The sequence below is a fragment of the Ornithorhynchus anatinus genome, chromosome 12, assembly GCF_004115215.2.
Source record: "Ornithorhynchus anatinus isolate Pmale09 chromosome 12, mOrnAna1.pri.v4, whole genome shotgun sequence".
Lineage (NCBI taxonomy): Eukaryota > Metazoa > Chordata > Mammalia > Monotremata > Ornithorhynchidae > Ornithorhynchus > Ornithorhynchus anatinus.
In genome coordinates, this window is record NC_041739.1 from 27,770,610 (window position 1) to 27,792,117 (window position 21,508).

General features: G+C 40.3%; 1 protein-coding gene across 4 annotated transcripts in view; it reads right to left on the reverse strand.

The window, feature by feature from the left end:
* Positions 1-2,408: 2,408 nt before the first annotated feature.
* The window catches only part of ELMOD2 (ELMO domain containing 2), a 30,620-nt gene continuing 11,520 nt past the window's right edge, over positions 2,409-21,508 (reverse strand). For 2 of the 4 annotated variants that reach the window (XM_029077061.2, XM_029077062.2), the window contains exons 4-9: positions 19,417-19,514; positions 16,817-16,946; positions 13,398-13,531; positions 10,386-10,454; positions 8,453-8,586; positions 5,880-6,976 (exon numbers count right to left, since the gene is read on the reverse strand). In XM_029077061.2, coding sequence (XP_028932894.1) covers positions 6,819-6,976; positions 8,453-8,586; positions 10,386-10,454; positions 13,398-13,531; positions 16,817-16,946; positions 19,417-19,514 — 723 coding nt within the window. In that variant the 3' untranslated portion in view covers positions 5,880-6,818. Of the gene's footprint in view, positions 4,068-5,879; positions 6,977-8,452; positions 8,587-10,385; positions 10,455-13,397; positions 13,532-16,816; positions 16,947-19,416; positions 19,515-21,508 lie in introns of those variants that run through there. The other 2 variants (XR_005660616.1, XM_039913693.1) reach the window with 2 other exon arrangements.

Sequence of the window (21,508 nt, forward strand, 5' to 3'; positions counted from 1 at the left end):
CAAGTTCAAACTCTTGTAACAACCGCACTAATAGTATTTGACTAGTATAGAAGAACTTGTGATTTTTTTTTGTCCCAACAGCTCAGAAGGGTTGACAAATGATGTTGCAAACACCACTTTGGATGCTGACTGGCTTCTTGGTATGTGCCTCTTGATTGGCCTGGAACCTTTTTTTTTTAAGCCCTTACTATGTGCCAAGCACTGTTTTAAGTGCTGGGGTAGATACAAGTTAATTAGGCTGGACACAATCCATGTCTCACAAGGGGCTCAGTCTTAATCCCCATTTTAAAGATGAGGTAATTTACACACAGAGAAGTCAAGTGACTTGCCCAAGCTCACATAGCAGACAAGTGGCAGAGCCAGGATTAGAACCCAGGTCCTTCTGAGTCTCAGGCCCAGGCTCTATCCATTAAGGCCACGCTGCTTCTCTTGACTTGTGATGGGCAGTTGCTGCTTCCCTTCCCGTGCCATCCCCTTTCCCTTTCCCCGGGTCTGGTGGCTGAGGTAGCAGGAGAAGCGAGGAAGTGAAAAAACCTGACATGCTTTATTCATTCTTTCAATCATATTTATTGCTATTGTACGCAGAACACTGTACTAAGTGCTTGGGAGAGTCAACACCAAACAGGCACCATTTCCTGCCCTTGACAACCTTCTGTCCATTAGCTGTATGTGTAACACCTGGATTCCTAAAAAGATTAGCGGGCTACTCCTTTAATGCAGGTTTTTCCACTGTGGCTCAGGCACTGTTAATGCTATAGTGAAACCTGGCATTATTAGGCTTGCCACCCACAGGTTTAGGTCCCAAACAAGGTTTTTTAAGCAAAAAAGGTAGTTATAGTCATCTAAGCACTTGGGAGAAAACAACCGAGGTGAGATGCAATCACTACGCTCTTGCCCCCATAAAGATTCAGCCTTTAGGCCTGCCATAATAAACAACACAGAAGACGTAAGTTTTTGGGTCCCCTGCAGAGTGGACAAGCCCCGGACGTCCACGAGGACAACCGCCCATACATGATGCAATACCCATCATTGAGGACGATCCAGGGTTCAGATGGGTATGAGGCCCCAATTCCCCTCAGGCTCAGGTTGGGCCAGGTCAACTCAGAATTTCAGTTGGTAGAGGGCTCTCAAATTCACGGCTCCCTAATGAGGTCTTCATACCCCTCATTTTGAATTCGAGACCAAGGGGGTGAATTGAGCTAAGCAAAGCCTTTTTTTTTTTTTTTTTACAGGTCTTATGTTCTATGGACTCCACGTCACATAACAAGTTGTTAAAATTGAAAAAAAAATGTAGGAGAAAAAGTTAACTCCTGAGCTTGCCCCTAAAGTGAATGAAGCTCAGGAGTTAAATTTGTCCCACTGTTTTTCATTCTAGCCCCTTGGTATGTCTTCTGGTTTCAGAGCATGAACTTGCATTAATCCTTAGATACATGTGGAGGTAATTGCCCCTGTGATTTCTACCTGTTAGAGGTAAAGCCTTGACTAGGAGTGTCTAAACAGGGCTGAAGAGATTCCAAAATTGCGTCTTTTAATGACCTTCTCCAAAATTAGCTTTACCCTCCCAATCCCCACTCACTTGCTCCTATCCTTTTCAAATCTTGTCAGAATGAAGCTATGGCACCTATGGGTGAAGCCCCCAGGAGAGGAGAAAAGTAAAACTGAGACAATGTGGGAATGGAAGAGGTTTGGGAGAATTAGGGTTGAGAGAAGGGACCAGAGTAGGAATGGGAAAGAACAGCGTGGAATGATAGTTATATGCATTTTCTTCCTGACAGAGACAATGCAGACACACAGGATAAAGGTGGGAGGGGGGGAGGAAGAGAAGTACACCTGCGTTTCTTTTTGACACTTAATGGGGATTATTTTTTCATACGTTCCATCTCCTGCTCAGGCAAGCCAAAGTTCCCAGAAAGGAGAGGAGATATTTAGAGCTTCTCTAACTGAGTTGGAGGCAGCAGCCATTTTTTGAAAATATCTCATGGGCTTAGAAATCATGGTTCCCTTATTTAAGATTTGCTTTAAAGGCAGAGCGTTCCACTCAGGATACCGGATTTCTTTGGCTTTTAAAATGAGCCCTACTGCCAGGCAGTGAGCTGATATATTCAGGTTGTCAAGCCCTATTAAAACTCAGATATTCATCTAACACTAGTGGCAAAGGGAATTAGAAAGTAAGAAAATAAAGCAAAGGATCCTTAAAAATTAATTCTAGTTCGACGAACTCGGTGGGGGTGGGTGGGGGCGAGGATGGACTAGGGCCAGGAAAAAGAGGTTAGAGAATCACCCATGAGACTGAGAATCACTCTCAGAACAGCCAAGGTTCATGTCTTCGCTTGATTAATCTGGACCTGAAAGATGATCAACAGGAAGTCAATGACAGTAAAAAACATTTAATTATTAATCCAACAAGGTTTCCTGGACAATTTGTTCTTTATTTACTTTCATTAACATATTCCACACAAATGGACCACACAAAATACATTATTGCTTTGACAACACATGGTGGGCACGGTCCAGTCCATGGGTAACTGTCCTATTCTCTATCCAACAGTGAACTACCAGCTCCTACAGGATTTCAATCTAGTTATCGTTTCCAGGGAATGCAGTGCCATTACTGCTTTTTACTTTAGAAAATAATCCACTACCAGCCTGTTCGGAAGAAGAAAAAGAAAAAGACAGCATATAGGTTTTCAACGTGACAATTAGGTATATTAACAGAATACTTACTTAAAGAACAATAAGACAAGGAGGCAAGACAGAAAACAGCACCAGGTACTGCAAAAAGTAAACATGACCGCACAAGCCTTTTTGTGTGCACAATATGTTTGGGACCGTGGATCCTGAATTAGCCTTTTCAGGCTCCCTCCCCCAACCCAAAACACACAATCATAGGTGATTTTCACACCTTCAAATATGGAGTACATACATATAAAGTTGATCACTCTGATGATTTGCAGAGTTAGAATGCAAATTTTATATATCAAGTTACAAAAATTCCCCAAATGAATCCTCACAGCAAAGGCTGATGTGAACAGGCTCAAAAAAAAAAAAAAAATTCAAGTTGAAACCAAAGTCCACACATATTTTTGACTTTAGAAGGTAGTGGGTTGACAGTAAACTAGTTAGTAGTGGCTACATCTATGCAAAGAGAAGAAAAATGCATTGCTGAATTCTAATGTTACACTCCAATTCTAATGTTACACTCCAACAACAACATTCCAGATGAAGTGCAACCCATCACAGGCCAGCCAATCCTGGCACACGTGCCAATCCCGGCACACGTTTCCAGAGGGGGCCACGTCAGGTGGTTCCATCTGGCCTAGGTGTAGTGTTGGAACTCGACCATGGTATAAGGAAACTATCCCAGTATGGCCATTCCAGGACAGCGGCCTCTCCACGATAAGCCTACAGGCATCAGTTTTTTAGAAAAACAAAAACTTTCAGCACTGCCCCAAGTGTGAACTAGTTGAGGGCAGGGAATGCATCTACCAGCTCTGTTATACTGTTATACAGTGTACTTTCCCAAGGGCTTAAACACGGTGCTCTGAACGTGGTAAATGCTTGATAAATATAGTCGATTCATTGATTGAGGGGTTAGTGGTGCTTTGTATGCATTTAGCACTTTTTACTCTGGGGCCGTTCCATCTCCCTGGGCCCCATGTCACTCTCTCCAATACACCTACATCTTTCTGGATGGCTGGCAGGAACACCCTGGGGAAAGAGGACCCAGGAGCAACAAGATGGCATGGAAACCGACTGGCAAAAGGGTCATGGAACCCAGGGCTTATGGGGCATTCGTTTTTGTAGTGGCAGCCAAATACCAACATTTTACAAGTAGTAGCCACCCAATTCCTCTCCCCCTGAATCTTTTCTTCCTTTCCCTCTCCTCCCAACACCAGAGACTGCTTGGCAAAGAAAAATCCTTGCTTTAATCCTTGCTCCTTTTAAACCTTATTTGAAGTAATGCGGTAGCACTAGTTTACTCCCCTGAACACACTTGGTAGCACTCGTGTTGTCGGCAGTTTTCTATATAGATGGGAAGAGGTCAGCAAACTGACAACACTTTAGACCTAAAATGAAAAGAATGCATACATTTTCACAGGAAATACTTCAAAAAGCTAAAAGGTTTTAAAACACCAAAAATAGCACGATGTTTACAAGACACTTAAAGGATATGTCTAAGATATGATTCAGTTTTCAGATTCAGACCCACTTTTTGAAATGCAGCCAGTGAGAAGTTAATTCAGGTGACCTACAATCTCCATTCACTTATTCAAAAGGAGGCTGTCACTCCACTTAAGAGTGTCTTTCAGATAGATCATAAGTCCAGTAGATAACCTTGATAATTATACTCAGCAGAATATCCTTGCCATCGTCAAACACTCTGACCCTGGCACTCATATCAGATTCGGGTCTTAATGTTTACTGCCAGTTATATAAAATCAACCTGATACTGAAACCATGTGATATCTACACTAGCTTGACACTGTTAGAACTTCTGATTCTACAGCAATTACTGGGACAAATAATAGCATAAGAAATTCCAGTTTACACACGGGAAAGTAGGAAGACGACTAAAATTAGGGGAAAAAAAAAATACTCAAAATAGTTTTAACCTTCCTTGCATGTATTTACCATCTTATCTGCATGATCAGAATGTCTCTCACACTTTGATTCACAGTTGAAAACAAAACCTCTGATTTAACTTGATTTCAGGCCTCATGAACTTTAAATCTTCCTAGCTTTGACCAAGTCACTGCACAATCAGATGCCTGAAACTGTTAATTAATATTTTATGCTAGAAAATTAATATTCATGACAAATTTATAGGAGGAAAAGGGGTCCATAGTGTTTTCAAATATATTCTAACCAAATCCCCTTTAAAAGTAAAGCACTTTAAGTGAATAAAATTAATAAACAATTTTCCTTGTTCCTTTAGTGTTCCTGATAATCTCATGCAGAACATCACATCACTCCCTAGATCTCTGTTACATAAGATTTAAATTGGGAGTGTACACATTTTCATTGGAATGAGACCCTAAGAACATTATTTTCCCTAACTGTGTATAATTAAACACCCCCTCCCCTCTAAACCCCAAAATCCCAGTTAAGTGTTAAAATCATTCATTGTCTCCACGCTCCTTGTCGGTACCCTGTTACTTCCAAATACGGGATCTACAGTTGGTGGCAGTTATAGTCTTATCAAAAGTATAATAATACCAAATTATATATTTTTCCCCTACAGAATGTTAAAATATAATAAATAAAAGTCCTCAATCTATACTAGATCAGTATATTAAATTATTTTGCCAAGTTAAAAAAATTATAATTTTGCTGAATGCACCCAGAGAGAAAAACTGATATATTTTGTTATTCTTTCCAATCTGTTTACTTCCAACTACTCATCTCTTTCAGGAGTTTCAAAAGAGATTAGTAAACAGATATAAAAGAACAAATCATTTGGAAACTGTCTAAATGCAATGAAGGTAGAGTCAGTGCTACAATAACCTGAAAATCTTTCACTTAAAATATAATATTTAACAAGCCAATACCAAATTACAAAATACCCAGAGCAACAAGATAGGTTTCAGCAGTGTTGTAAGGGGCACTTGTATTTTTGAAAGCCCTTAAATCAAACTAACACATGGTTTCTGAAGAAGCAAGCTTCTCTTAGTGAACAGAGTTCTGCACGTAAGTAGTTCTCAGAATTAAACTTGGGAGAGCAAACCTGGAGCATCATGCACAACTACACAGTTTACTTATACTCACTCAGGCTACCTTAGCCTATAACAGACCACATCTGTATGCAAATATAAAAAGTGTATATTTTTAGGGAGCCTGATTTGAAATAGAGTGTCATTTTCTAATTTCCTAATACATAAAGGAGATTTTAAAAAACAGGTTTAAATTGCTCTCTTGTGTCTGAGTCTTAAAGACAACTTTATTAAACAAAAAAGTCTTTCCGTAAATACAATAATTGGGATTTTCTTGGCAAATGTGTCTTGCACATTCAACCACATACATACAAATGGAGGGATAAAGGAAAATTCCATACTAAACTTTCAAGACAAATCAGATTTTTTTCTTGGATTTAAGTACCAGATTATGAAAAAAAGATAAATCCCTTTGAACTTCACGTTGAGAAATCAGATTATCTTTGAGGATGAAAACCTAAGATTCCCTAAATCATGAAACAATATTACTCCTATATCCAAGTGCCCCTCACCAAATCCATTTTCAAGGCATTAAACAGGCTTGCTTGCGGACACGATAAATGCTTTAACACATCTGAAGTAAACTGACCAACTGAGATAAAGATTTTAGAAAGCAATCATCATGTCAGTATCCCAAGCTATCATTTGCCTAAAAAGAAAAACAAAATAACGGTAGAAACCAATTTCCAATATGAAAATTCTTCTAAAAGGGGCTCTCTTGAAAATTTTTACCTGACAGTCTTTACCTTAACAGAAAAGCCATTGATTTTACTACACTTAAGTGAACCTGATGGATTAGCATAATACCTGAATCATTCTTCTCAACCCAAAGGGTGAAGTCCCAAGTCTCATACTGTAGGGTACAGGGTCCCACATACAGAGTGTCTTTGGAAGGAAAACTTACCTTTGGATATCAGAATACAAACAATTGTAAACAGAAATGGATTGTCCCTAGCTTTCTCAACAGAATGTCTGAAATGCTTTTCCAAGAAATGTGAGGGAAACGATACATTGTTGAACAAAGTTTCAAGTGAAATTGGTCAGTGAAATGCCATCACACCTCATAATTTCATTTGATGTGCAAAATGTAACAGGATTCAGGTGATACTAAGGGCTATTTATACTTTTTAGGGAAAGTGTTACGTTATAATCCAGCAGAAGTCCTGAAACCTTTTCATAAAACTTCTCTCTGTACTGGTTGAAATACATAATGCTTTCTGGCTCCTCTTCAAACCAAAATTTGTCAAACTCGTACACCAGATAACCTGTGGTGATGAAAACAAAACAGGAGTCCTAAGAATAATATCTGAATCGCATTCATTAATATAAGTGACAGTGAATAAATTTGCTTTATATCCCACCTTAATTTTGTTGTATTACAATTATTTTTCTGCTTTTAAGCAAACCTTCCTAAAACTTGGGTCTTCCTGTGGAAGTACCCCTCAAAGGGTTCTGGATCACAATGGGAATCTTAAAATGGGTCAAGTCTTGGTTTAGCAGGAGATTTTCGTTTCACATGCAAAATTTAACCAATCAAGAGCAAATGTTGTACACCTACCAAACATTCACAGTGTTTTCTAGAACCAGCAGTCTAACAGTTGAAGGAAAGGGTTTGCCTACGTGATAGTCTCTTGCCTGAGGAGGACAGCGATGACCATCCCCTTAGGTTGTGCTGGCCGTTCTGCCAGGATTCCAGCCTCAGGAAGAGCCTGTGGAGGTGGCAAGACACTGGCTCCCCCAAAGTCTAGATACAGGTGAATGGTGGATTGTAGCAGCGGGGCAGGGGAGGGAGGCATGTAGAGAAGGGGGTTAGACTCTGGTTGCCCCAAGATCCAGGTAAATGGCAGCCCCAGAGGCCCCGGCTCCAACCCCCAGCACTCCCTGGCCCAGCTCCTCAAGCTCTGGACCATGGCCTCAGAGTGCCAGCACGCCCAGGATGGTGGATTCCAGTTTGCCCCACAAGGAGCGGTGGGCTCTGATAATAATGACCATTAAACAAGCTGCAGGATGTTTTGCTAACACACAGCAAATAATGACAGGCCAGGAAGGACTGATTCCTGATTCTCTTCCCCTCTTCAAACCCTACTTAAAAAACTCACCTCCTCCAAGAGGCCTTCCCAGACTGAGCTCCTCTTCTCCCTCTACTCCCTCTACCACCCCCCCTTCACCTTTCCGCAGCTAAACCCTCTTTTCCCCCCTTTCCCTCTGCTCCTCCCCCTCTCCCTTCCCATCCCCTCAGCACTGTACTCGTCCACTCAACTGTATATATTTTCATTACCCTATTTATTTCGTTAATGAAATGTACATCGCCTCGATTCTATTTAGTTGCCATTGTTTTTACGAGATGTTCTTCCCCTCGACTCTATTTATTGCCATCGTTCTCGTCTGTCCGTCTCCCCCGATTAGGCCGTAAGCCCGTCAAACGGCAGGGACTGTCTCTATCTGTTGCCGACTTGTTCATTCCAAGCGCTTAGTACAGTGCTCTGCACATAGTAAGCGCTCAATAAATACTATTGAATGAATGAATGAAGGACCGGCATGGCTTATATTGTATCTACCCAAGTGCTTAGTACAGTGCTTGGCACATAATAAGTGCTTAAACGCTACCATTATTATTAGATTGTGCCAGCTAAGGGTGGGACTATGTAAAGAGTCAGAGATATAAAACACCAGATCTAGAGGGCCAGCTAACAGACTGAGATTCCATTTGTCTACCAGTTGAAACTAGTTTCCATACTCACAATAAAACTGATGAAAGTGTTCTATTGTTGGGGTGCCAGGAACTAAATTATAGAGATGAAACTTCAGAGCACCACTCTTCAGCAAACTGTAAGCCATCTCTGTCAGATTAATTCCAACAATTGCATAGGAATATCTGCAACACCAGAAACAATTCCAGTTAGAGGAATAGGCTCAACTTCTAAACAAAAATCAGCATTTGCTCACTGGGTTATCAACATTGAGCATTTTATTTTTAATTCTAAATTTTGAGTACATTTTTTCACTCTATCATCTTTATAATTCATTATCATTCAGCCTTCTCTACAAAATTACAATGGAGTTTCTTGCTGGCATGAAAGTCTTCTTGTTTGCAACACTTAAAAGGATAAAAGACCTAATCTGATAGATTTTCTCCTTAAATGCCAATTCTATTTTTCAGCGCTTAAATAAAAGGACCATGAAGCATAATTTCACCTTTCTCAACTATGATAGTTTCATTCTACAGGGATTTCCATTACAATGCTCTTCTTTTTTTTTGCAATTGTGCTACTGAACTTTAATGTTGATATTTTCCTTTTGTTCTTTGATAACTCCGGTTTTGCAGCCCCCAATTTTTACTTTCCCTCAAAACATCCATTTGTCTTTTCCCCTCCTCTTCAACCTCTGATGTACTCAGACCTGTGTTGGAGAGATTAAAAACCCAAGCCCTTATTAGGAGTGCTCTGCACAGAGTATGCACTCAGTAAATACTACTGACTGATTTCACACTCTTTGCTCTCTTTTTGGCAGCAAATAATGGTAGATTTCAGTGTATTAGAAACAAGGGGTTTTCTTGCTAGATAGGACATGAAAGGTAACTTGAAAATTAAATATCTGGATGTTTACACACATTAAAACATCTAATTCACATTCCTTAATTGGTAGATATTTTATGTTGCCATGTGACCATGTTACGTATTATATAAAAAAAATCACTGTTTTAAAGGTCTCTATATATTTTTTGTCAATTTTGGAAAGACAATATGCTTTATGCTAGTTCTTACATTTAGTGCTTTCACTTAAAATTACTTTTATGAAGCCAATTAATGTTGCTAACTGGGTACATCAGTACTTCAAAACAAAAAATTACAACTGGAAATGTACAAGAAAAGATAATATTTTCATATTAGTCATTCAAACTAACTGTAAACTAAAAATATAAGTTGACTTAAGGTTTCAGAATTCAAGTTCCTTTAAAAAGTTGCTGATCCCTAGAGTCCAGCAGCATGGCATAGTGGATAGAGCATGGGCCTGGGCATCAGAAGGTCCTGGGTTCTAATCCAGACCCTGCCACTTGTTTGGATTAGATTTGGGCAAGTCACTTCAATTCTCTGGGCCTCAGTTACCTCATCTGTAAAATGGGGACTGAGTGTGATCCCCACATGGGATAGGAGCTCTGTCCAACCCAATTTGCTTGTATCCAACCCAGAACTTAGTTCAGTGCCTGGCACATAATTAAGCACTTAATACCACTATTTTTATTACTATTAATAAAACAGATCATGAAAATGATACAGGGTCTGTGCATAATTCAGACAAAAAGTGAACTTTTAAACAAGGACTAAATACAGTTCTCTATGGTGTCAAACTTTCTTCTTTCTTCTTCACTAATTTTCTTCACTGATCTCAAAAGTAAAAGTTCTCTGACATGCTAATTATTACTGTTACTATTGTCAGAGAATCCTAAGTGTCCAGTATTTGTGGATTTAATTCTCAACCCATTGAAACAAGGTTTACGAGTAAAGAACAATTATTTATTCCTAAAAGTTCCCTACAATTTAATCTTCTTTACTTGTTGACTACTAAAACTTTTAGGAATTTGCATTTTAAGAAGAGCCCTCCAAGGGTACCTTTATTGTTTCAGGTTAATTTACATTCAAGATTTGTTATGGTTTTGCAGTACATCTGGCTTACCCCAATTTTGGATGATTGGAACGAGAAAGGATCTGATGAGCTTCGTTGGCATAATGTTCGCTAAAATACCTAAAAATGTAACAAGCTGACATAAGTCTTTTCATTTTTTTATAGTCTCCATGAAAAAAAAAAATTGATCACTGAATACAGGGGGAACCAAACCATGGGACCCCTTGGACTATAGCATGACTAAGGGCTTGGGGTAAGAGAGACAAAGAAATGGGAGTGTAAGCTGCTTGAGAGCAGGGAATATGTCTCCCAACTCTACTGACATGTTAGTACAGTGCTCTTCACACCGTAAGCGTTCAACAAAAACCATTGATTGATAGTGGCTCCCACAACCTGGGATCCAGAAAAGGAAAAAAGAGGAGGCGATCACCCCCTGGTCCTGGTAGTTCCAAGGTCTGGAGGGGGAAAAAGGTCACCTGCTGTAGCCCAGCTAAAAGGTCCTTTCCACTGATCCTTTTAGAAAAGGGCTGGGAGTATGTCACCCTTGCGTTATACTAAAAAATTGTGCTGGAGGCAATTTGGCAAGCATGTACTTGGGGATGGGAATGAGAGCCAGGTCCCCTCCTTCAAACCTCTAATGCTCCCTCCATCTTCCTTGATGTGGAACTGGGAATGGAAAGGGTGTGCTTGGGGGAGCGAGGAAGGTGGGAGGGGTGGGGACGCCATCTCTAGGGTGCTGAGGCCATCACAAAAGACCTTGTAGGGTATGTGCATCCTGGCGGACCTGTGGGTTAGACAATGTTGACAATAAATTTATATGTCCAGAACTATTACTGAGCTACGCCAGAATAATCCTCCTCTATTGCACCAACTATTGAATATTATTCCTCTTCCAACCCCCTCCCTAGCTCCCTATTTCTTCCGATTCAAACTAAAACCGAGAATCACAGACTGAATAACCTCAAAAGAATATCTACCCAGGACCTTATTTTGAAATGGGATTGGGACATAAATTAGCCAAGTTGCAATGCTGTCTATTTTTTTTCTTAAATATTTCCTGAGGAGAGAAGTTCACATGCTTATTCTAAATGGAAACAAAGAAAATTAACTGAAATGAGGTAGTGTGACAGTGGAAAGGGCAAAGGACAGGAATTTAGGAGACCTGAATTCTATGCCGGACTCCACCCCTTGCCTGCAGTATGATCTTGGGCAAATTTACTTCTCTGTGTGTCAGTTTCCTTATTTGTTAAAGGTGACAGTTGCTCTTCCCACTTCTTAGACTGTGAATCTTCTGTGTGACACGGCTTGTATCCTTCTTTGATTATCCTGTAGCTGCCCCAAAGCGTAGCACACAGTCAGTGCTAAATTTTAACCACAAATACTACTAAATGTTAAAATGTTTATTTTCAAGGCAGAAATTTCTGCCAGCTCCATGTTTTGTTTTGAGAAATACTTTTGCAAATTTGATCAGCTATAAAAAGATACAGGAAAGGCAAGAATTAGGTTTTAATAGTGCCTTCATTCTGCTGCTTAATATATCAGGCTGGAAGGACTGTTTTCTCGGTATGATTTTAAGAACAAATCCTCTACTATAGAACTATGAGGGAAATGTCCCTGCATCACATTCAATCTGCTCACATATTCTGCTTCAACTGGCTCAAATAAGTCTCTGCCATTTTAGCTGCTAGTTCCTTTGTTGGATACACGTTAGTACAATCACTCATCCTATCCAGACTGGATTACTGCATCAGCCTCCTTCCTGATCTCCCAACCTCCTGTCTCTCTCCACTTCAGTCTCTATTTCACTCTGCTGCCCAGATTATCTTTCTAAGAAATGTTCAGAGCATGTCACCCCCCGTCTCCTCAAAAATCTCCAGTGGTTACTATCAACCTCTGTATCAAGAAAAACTCACTATTGACTTCAAAACTCTCAATTACCCCTGCTCCCTCCTACCTTACCTCCGTTCTCTCTTCTACAGCCCAGCTCGACACTCCGCTCCTCTGCCACTAACCTCCTCACTGTGCCTTATTCTCGCCTGTCCCGCCGTCGACCCCTGGTCCAGGTCTTACCTCTGGCCTGAAATGACCTCCCTCCTCAAATCCACCAAACAATCACACTTCCCCCCTTCAAAGCCCTACTGAAGGTTCACCCCCTCCAGAAGGCCTTCCCAGACTAAGCCCCCCTTTTTCTTCAGTTTCCTCTCCCCTCCCCATCGACCTGACTCGCTCTCTTTGCGCTACCCCCCACCCCACAGCACTTGTGTATATTTGTACGTCTATAATTCTATTTATATTAATGCTTACTTGTTTTGATCTACAATTCTATTTATTTATATTGGCTATTGAAGCCTGTTTACTTGTTTTGATGTCTGCTTCCCCTCTTCTAGACTGTGAGCCGGAATTTTCTCTATTGCTGAAATGTACTTTCCAAGTGCTTAGTACAGTGCTCTGCACACAGTAAGGACTCAGTAAATATTAATGAATGAATACCCAGGTTCAAAACATTCAAGCATATTTACTGAATTCTTACTGTATGCAGAGCACTGTACTAAGTGCTTGGGAGAGTACAACAATAAAAAGACATTCCCTGCCCTGAGTTCTCAACTAACTCCAACTAAAATGTACACGGTGAAGAACTTACAAATATTCCTGGGTCTGTCCCCTCGGGAGAAATAAAAATGTGTAGAGAGGTGAAAATGGAAGCCGGCCAAGGACACCAAGGAGAGAGAAGCCTGGCTAAGGGACCAAGGGAACTGGGAGATTTTTTTCCCTTCTAGAGTCCATCATCTTTATCTGGGTGCTTTTTCCTAAAGGATGGTGAAAGGGGAAATCAAATTATTTCTTTGTAAGTACTGAAAGGGAGTGAGGGGGTGAGAGGATAACATCACAGGCTGGAGCTAAACTAATTGGGACACTTTACCATTTCCAGAGGCAGGCATTATTAGGAAGTACTGCAATTCAGGTTTAGACAGGGTTGAAAATAAAGAAAACATTATTTGAGAGGTCATTATGTTTCAGACACATGCAATTTCATTTGGAAAAGAAATGTATATTTTCACTTACACAAGATTGACTAATCCCAGCATGCCCATTCCTCTGAAGTCTGTTTTGGGATCATCACCTTGGAAACCAATATCTCCCCACTGCTTGGTGATTCTGTTCTTCAGTTTTTCATTAGGCATCAACTGATTCCAAAGCTGAACAAACATGTTTCCATATTACAAATAGAAATTCTTAATTTTCCAGGTTTTTTTTTTTTAACCCCCATTAACATGTCATTCATTAACGTCATAGTTTTGAAATTATGTGGAAATAATGCCAATGTTCAATTTGGACTGTGGACAATTCAAAAAACTAAAAGCAGCCTACTTTTTAGCTTTCAAACTATTTCTCTGAGTCAGCTAGAGTAGTGGCTTATTTGCTTTTAGTTTTTCCCCATTGATTACTCTTCCCAGATCCAGGAAGCAGGAGGACAGCAGGTAAGGTAGGCCATTTCTGTCTTCACGTTTGGGTTTTTCTTTGACCTCCATGCTCCTCCACTGGCTTGATTCAGGAAAGGGGAATCTGTAGCAAGGTAAGGTTCCCTGTATTTTGTCTTCTGACTCACAAGGACTAGAGTGGACTGCTGTCTTTAAATTCACATTCAGCTTGTCACTGGGTTCTTACTGGGGAAGGGAAGAGGTGGAATTTGAGAGGTTGGCCTGGATCGTTATGGGCAGGGATCGTGTCAGCTCATCCTGTTGTGCTGTACTTTCCCAAGTGCTTAGTACAGAGCTCTGCACATAGTAAACACTTCATTCATTCAATTGTATTTATTAAGCACTTACTGTGTGCAGAGCACTGTACTAAGTGCTTGGAAAATACAATTCAGCAACAAATAGTGACAATCCCTACCCAACAACAGAAGTACTACTGACTGACTGACATACAAAAAAGGGCAAGAAACCCTCTTTGGAGCCAGATCCAGTAGGCAATGGTAAGCCATTTCTTACTTTATATTTGCATTTATTCTTGAACCTCTATGGTCCTCCTCTAGTTTGACCCAGGAAAGGGAAGTTCTTAGGGTTATGTGGTCCCCTACTCAGTCTCTTGGTTAACCTGGAATAGAGTGCAGTTTCCTGCATACACCACACATTTTCCTCTTTTTATAACTGGCACTTCCATATCCAGTCAGTAGATTACAACTGGATAATAGTGTTCTCTTGTGGTACAAAACCATCATCAGCCTATAAGAACAGTTCTGACAGGATATTAACTGATCAGGTCAGAGTCGATTTCAAAGCACCAAGCGAGACTAGGTTAGCAGACAAAAGGAGAGCTCACCAGAAATAGCTAAAAGCGCCCAATTTTCCTTTTAGAAAACTGATTATCAGAAGTTGGATTTGCAAATCAGGCAATCACTACTATCAGGCCTACCCGAATCTGCCTAGAGGCAGGTGACTATCTGAAGACTTCACATCTGCCTACAAAACAAAATCTTTGCCACCAGCATATGCCTCCACAAGGTGATGGGAACAAAAAAAACATTTATTCAAAGATTTTATACACAATCATGGGGAGTGCCAACACCAAATATGCTAATTATAATGGATGAATTTAATGCTAGGGTTGGTAGCCATACCCAAACTGGGCCACATGGAATTGGCAAACTAAAACAACAATAGTTGAATGAATGGACCAAAACCACCTCATCATCCCCAACTCCATCTTCCATTTGCCAGATAAAGAAGAATATCGGCCAGAAAAATATCATGTAAACTGTGGCATCTCATCAAATAGATCAGGACAGCAGAGGGAGCTCGAAGACTTACACATCACAGCAGTTGTGGCGGAACAAATGAATGGTCATCTCATATAGCTCACATAAACCACAAAATTATTTCTACTTGTGGTTTGCAGGCCAGCTTAGACAGTTAAACGTTAAGATCCTGAACAGTGGGACATCTGCACGGAGCTCTGGAGCAGCAGCTCTGTTGGAACAAGGAACTCCAACCTCAACAGCCTCAAGAGAGGCAACATGGCCAGGTGGAAAGAGCACAGGCCTGACTGAGAGTCAGAGAATCTGGGTTCTAATATCAGCTCCACCACTTGTCTGCTGCGTAACCTTGGGCAAGTCACTTAGCTTCTCTTGTGCCTCAGTTTTCTCAACTGTGAAATCCCCACTTTGCAGATGAGGTAGTTGAGACCCAGAGAAGTTAAATGACTTGCCCAATGTCACACGGCAGACAAGTGGCAGAGCCAAGATTAGAACAGGTCCTCTGACTCCCAGACCCATACTTTTTCAATTAGGCCACGCTGCTTCACCGATGAAACCAACGGTAAATTTCACTATCAGTGGAATTTCCTTCAAGTATGACATAAAGTGACAAACTCTATTAGGGCTGGCAGGTTGAAAATAGATCAGTATTTTACAGAAACCTAAAACTTTAAGGGTGTGTCTTCCCTTACTAGCTACTGTTTCCACAAACAGATTAACACCGAATTAATTTGCAGCTGTATTGATCTGGAACAAGAATTTGCACCAAACTACCGTAACCTGGTCTCTAAGGAGTGTAGATATTTTCGAGAACAAGGGCAGGCATAAACCAAATCATGAATTGATACCAGCCTGCCAAGACCTTAATCCCATTACGCCCATACCTCATTTTAGCAGATTTTAAATAGTGGCAGTACCAAGAAGGTGTGGGGAGTTAGTTATGCCAGGCATGGGGCTAAATTGAGTTGGGTTCATGAAAACCCAGAGCAAGACGGAACAAGAAGAGGGGGGAAAAAAAAAAACCAATCACAAGACCAAGCTGTTCCACTACTGCTTCTGGGCAAGTTTAAAGGTGGTAATTATTTCTTTTAGAAGACAACTGTTGGCCAGGAATTGTGCCTATGTTTTCAGTGATTTTCTTATGGTTTCACATGACTATCCCGGGCTTCAACTATTTTTTAAATCATTCTTGTATCATCAGTACTCCAAAGTCACGAGGTGTGATTTGATGCCAATAAACTAAAGGACTCATACATAATATTTGGAATTGGAGGAAAAAGGAAGAAAGCCTTCTTTCTATGAACAATTTGCTTTCAGAATTGAATTAAAACATCTAAAGTTTCCTGATAGAGCATTTTTTACTTGGAATGACTTCAAATCTCTCGAAAATGAAAATCTAATAAATAATTATTTAAACTTTACTCATTTACCTTAAGAAATGGTTAGAGGACATAGAGTTACTAAATGTTTTCAATGAAAATCAGCTTTAACAGATAAATTAAAATGTTCATATGCCACAGAAATAATTACTTAAATATACTTCTTGAAAGGTATAAGTGTACTGATCAACCAAATTTATAGCTAATCAGTCTTCCAATCTTCAGGGGGTTAAAAAAAAAAAGGACTGGCCTATTTTGCTAAAAAAAATTATAATCATTTCCATCCTGTAATTTTTCAGTTTTCTAAAATGTTATTACGATTCCAAAGTCAGAAGAATATACATTACCTTGATTAGTAACTTTTCATGCTCCTGGTTATCAGAGTCATAAGGCTTTTTTCTCACATTTTCTACATCCAGATAGAGCTTTTTATAACCTGATATCTGTAGCAAACACACCTCCATATTGATTTTAAAACTGCAATTCAAAAACAGGTTCATGAAGGAGAAAGTTATTATTGTCCTATTTCTAACAGCAATATCTAATTATCTGAAATATAACTGCTATTTTAAAAAGAGGCTCACAATTTCAACATTGCCTAGCCTTGACAATAGCTACTAGGAAAGAACCATTTCCCCTAACTCAAATATTTTAAATGTCCATCTCCCTAACTAGACTGTAAGCTTCTTTGAGGACAAGAATTGTGTCTACCAAGTACTTAGTATAGTGCTGTTCTGCACTCAATAACACACCATTGACCGGAAAAGTGAAAAAGAATGTGATTTACATTCTACTTGTATGATCTCAGAGCAGGTGGGCTGATACAGTATTTGAGTTTATAATTTTTAGTGATTACAAATTAATGATGAAAAGGTTCCAAAGGACACAAAAATTCTTGATTTTAGAGGTACTTTCATAGTAAAACTTAACTTTTTCCATGCCCAGGGGATCTTTTCCTGAAGAAATCACATTGCTAGGAGGAATGCCTAAAACAACTGAACTATTTCACACCTACAGGGCAAGGATAAGTCATTTTTCTGTCATTATAGCTCCCTTAGTTCATTATTTCAGTCAGCAACACCACTATCCTAGAAAAAGATCAAGTGGCTGTATTGTTTGGACTGTAAACATAGGGTTTTCCAAACTAAACCACAGAAAAACAAAGACTGCAAATCCAAAAGGAGGCATCCAAATCTTGGTGGTTCATTTGTTTCCTACAGGACTAGAGTAAAGCCAAACAGCAGTTATCCAGAGAAGAGACCTGACTTCTTTGGGCCATCTTTCAGCAGGTTCTTAAAAAGAAAGCACCCTGGAAGGGAATCTGAAATGCTAACAGGCGCCTGGCGGGAGGTAACCCGTTGACAGGTTGGCAGGAACCCCAAGTGTTCCATCTGCTCCAGCCTCTGCTTCTACTCAGGTGAATGACTAAACCATCCAGGCCATATAGATATCTATTCTTTTCTTAAACATCTCCAGGAACCAAGACCCTCCCACATCCCTCATTAGTAGCTTTATCTAGTGTTTTAATCACCCTGAAAACCGAGAACCAATCCATCATATTTGAGTGCTTACTGTGTGCGGAGCACCGTTCAATATAACAAAGTTGATAGACATGTTCCCTGCTCACAAGATTACAGTCTAGAGGGGGAGACAGACAAAATAAATTACAGATAAGTACATAGGTACTATCGGGCTGAGGGTGGGATGATAAAGGAGTGCAAATTCAAGTGCAAGGGCAACAAAGAAGGAGTGGGAAGAGAGGAAATGAGGGTTTAATCGGGGAAGGCCTTTTGGAGGAGAGGTTATTTTAATGAGGCTTTGAAGGCGGGAAGAGTGGGAGAGTCTTCTAGATATGAACGGGGATGGAGTTCCAGGCCAGAAGGAAGATGTGGGCAACAGGCTGGTGGTGAGATAAATGAGATTGAGGTACAGTGAGTAGGTTGGTGACAGAGGAGCAAAGTGAGCATGCTGGGTTGTTGGAGGAAATCAGCTTAGTAAGGTGTGGGAGTCGGGGAACCATGGTGATTGCGGGCTTAAAAGTTCTACCTGGATGTAGAAAATGTGAGGGAAAAAAGGTTTAAGAGGACTTAAACGGAGTTTCTGTTTGATGCAGAGGTGGCTGGGACGCCACTGGAGGTTCTTGAGGAGTGGAGAAACATGTAATGAACTTTTTTTTTTTTTTTTTAAGAAAAATGATCTTCCGCAGCAGAGTGAAGTATGGACTGGAATGGGGAAAGACAGGAGGCAGAGAAATCAGTGAGGAGGCTGATACAGTAATCACAAGACAGGATAAGTGCTTGGATCAACATAGTAGTAGTTCAGATGGAGAGGAAAGGGTCAATTTTAGGGATGTTGTGAAGGTTGAACTAACAGGATGCTGGGGGGGGGGGTCACATAACTAATTCTTCCTTAAAGGTACAAATATATCTTGCTTTAAAATCCAAGCCAATGTCTTCTTGCTTGGTCCCATGTGGTAAAGAACCCAATTTGGTCAACAAATACTCCACACTTGGAAGGCAGCATAACTATCCAACAGGAGATCTACTACAACGAAGAAACTACCCCATTCTTAGCTGCCCGCATACATTTAAGAGCTGTACTTAAATCATTTTCCTCAAGTTAGGGAAAATGGGACAGAATATAAGCCTCACTTTCCCATTGATTCAATAATGCTTTTCTGGAATGCATCTACATTGCTATGTGGAGCTTAAGAACTCTGTACTTAGAATCTGCGACCAGTGTTATGACTCAAGACTGGCATGCAAATTCAGCAAATTTAGAAAGTTTCATATACATAGACTGTAGAATACAATGCCCCTTTCCTTCCACACACTCATAAAACAGATTTCACTTTTGATATTTAACAGATAAAGGATTCAGTAAGTACCAGTGGCAAACTCTGTCACAGCCTAACAGAAAAACAGTATTTTACTAACCACAAACATACCCTGGGTCCTTTTGAGGGTTAATCTTCTTTTCCTTCATTATATCTTTAACCCATATTTCCACATCACTCTCGCTGGCATGAACAGCATTCTGTAAAATCTACTGGCACATGAAAAAACAAAGGACTTAACATTTGCAGGCTTATTAGGCTTATTTATATTCTTTAGAATATAAAGAACAAAAGATTCAGCCTATTAAACTGCCAAAAATTGATGTGGTTTAAATAATAACTTACTCTACTAAATCGAAAGTATGCAAGAGTATAGTTCAGAAAAACCGAGAAGCAGTATGGTCCAGGGAATAAATATCCAATAACACACCGGACTGGAAAGCAAGAGGCATGAGTTCTGCCTTCTCTGCTGCTTTGAAACTTGGGAGAAGTGTTATCACTTCTAAACACTGCTTGTAAAACTCGTTTGAAACTGATTTTTGAGAGAAAAAGTGATTTACATAGAAAGAGGCACCTTCTTTGTAAGTTTAATATTTAAATGCCAGAAGGGAAAAAAGAAATCAACACAAAGAACTTTAAGGTGTTACAATATGCTGAACTTTCAGAGTTTAAAGTGCAATTCATAGCAACGTATAATTAATCATTTTTTTAGAAAAGAGATCGTTAATCACTCTATGCTATTAATCTGAAAAATCTTACATTGTGAATAGCTTCTTTCGAACAGAAGGCATAAATGATCTGTGAAGAGCAGTACCAAACACCTTGGGTTGCAATAGTATTGCAGCTTGCATTAACTGCAGTTAGGCCTCCACCCTTATTGGAAGGCAGACATTTATATAGTGCGAGGGTGTACAATAAGCTCCTCAACAACTTCCAACTGAAGTTGGGTAAGACTGCCTCTCAGAGATTTAGGAAAGATTCCACTTAAAAAAATCAATGGGCTCTTGATCAATAAATCATATTTATTGAGCACTATGTGCAGAGCACTGTATTAAGCACCTGGGAGAGTACAATATAACAGACACATTCCCTGTCTATTACGAGTTTACAGTCTGAAAGGGGAAGGCCTCAGAGGTAAATAATGGAATATCACTTCTGTAGAAAAGCAGAAAAAAAATGCAATTCAGCAGCTTTCACTTATCCCGGGAATGTAACTAACTCAATTATCCAGGGCAATAGGAAAGAGACAAAAATCAGCCTCTACCAACACCAAACTTTTTTTTTTTTTTTTTTTACTACAGAGGAAATGGCAGAGTCAGGACTGGGGGTGCAGGCAGGTGGCCTGTGGCTCCTCCTCCTTCTCCACTGGTGCTTCGGGATCTTCCAAACAGCCCTAACCGCTCTTGGCTACCATCCCAACTGTGCCCCTTGTCAGCTGTGTGACTGTGGGCAAGTCACTTCACTTCTCTGTGCCTCAGTTCCCTCATCTGTAAAATGGGGATGAAGACTGTGAGGCCTCACGTGGGACAACCTCATTCTCCTGTATCTACCCCAGCACTTAGAACAGTGCTCTGCACGTAGTAAGTGCTTAACAAATACCAACATTATCATCGCTGGGTGAGGTCCCATCCAGCTGAATCAACTGCCAGGATGTTGGGAAACTTGTAACTGTTTGGCTCGACGCAGCGAGGAGCTGGAAAACTGTTCCTTTAGCAGTAACACACTTCAGATTTGGTTATTCATTTCATTTGTTTTTAATGGTATGTATTAAGAACTTACTACGTACCAGACACTATACTAAAGCACTGGGGTAGACACAAGTTAATCAGGTTGGACACAGTTCATGTCCCAGATGAGGCTCACATTCCTAATCCCCATTTCACAGATGAGGTAATAGACACAGAGAAGTTAGAGAAGTAACTTGCCCAAGCCCACACGGCAGACAAGTGGAGGAACTGGGATTAGAACCCGGTCCTTCTGACATCCTTCTGACTTCCAGGCCTGTGCTCTATCCAATAGGCCATGCTGCTTCTCTATATGCAGCTATATATACACCAGTTTCACTATATTTATCCCGCGATTTCTTTCCCTGTGAATCCGTCCCTCATTCTCCCCAACAAACACTTTTAGACTGTGAGCTTCTTATGGGCCAGGGATGTACCTGATCGTCCCTGTGCCTTTAACCAGTGCATAATACATCGTT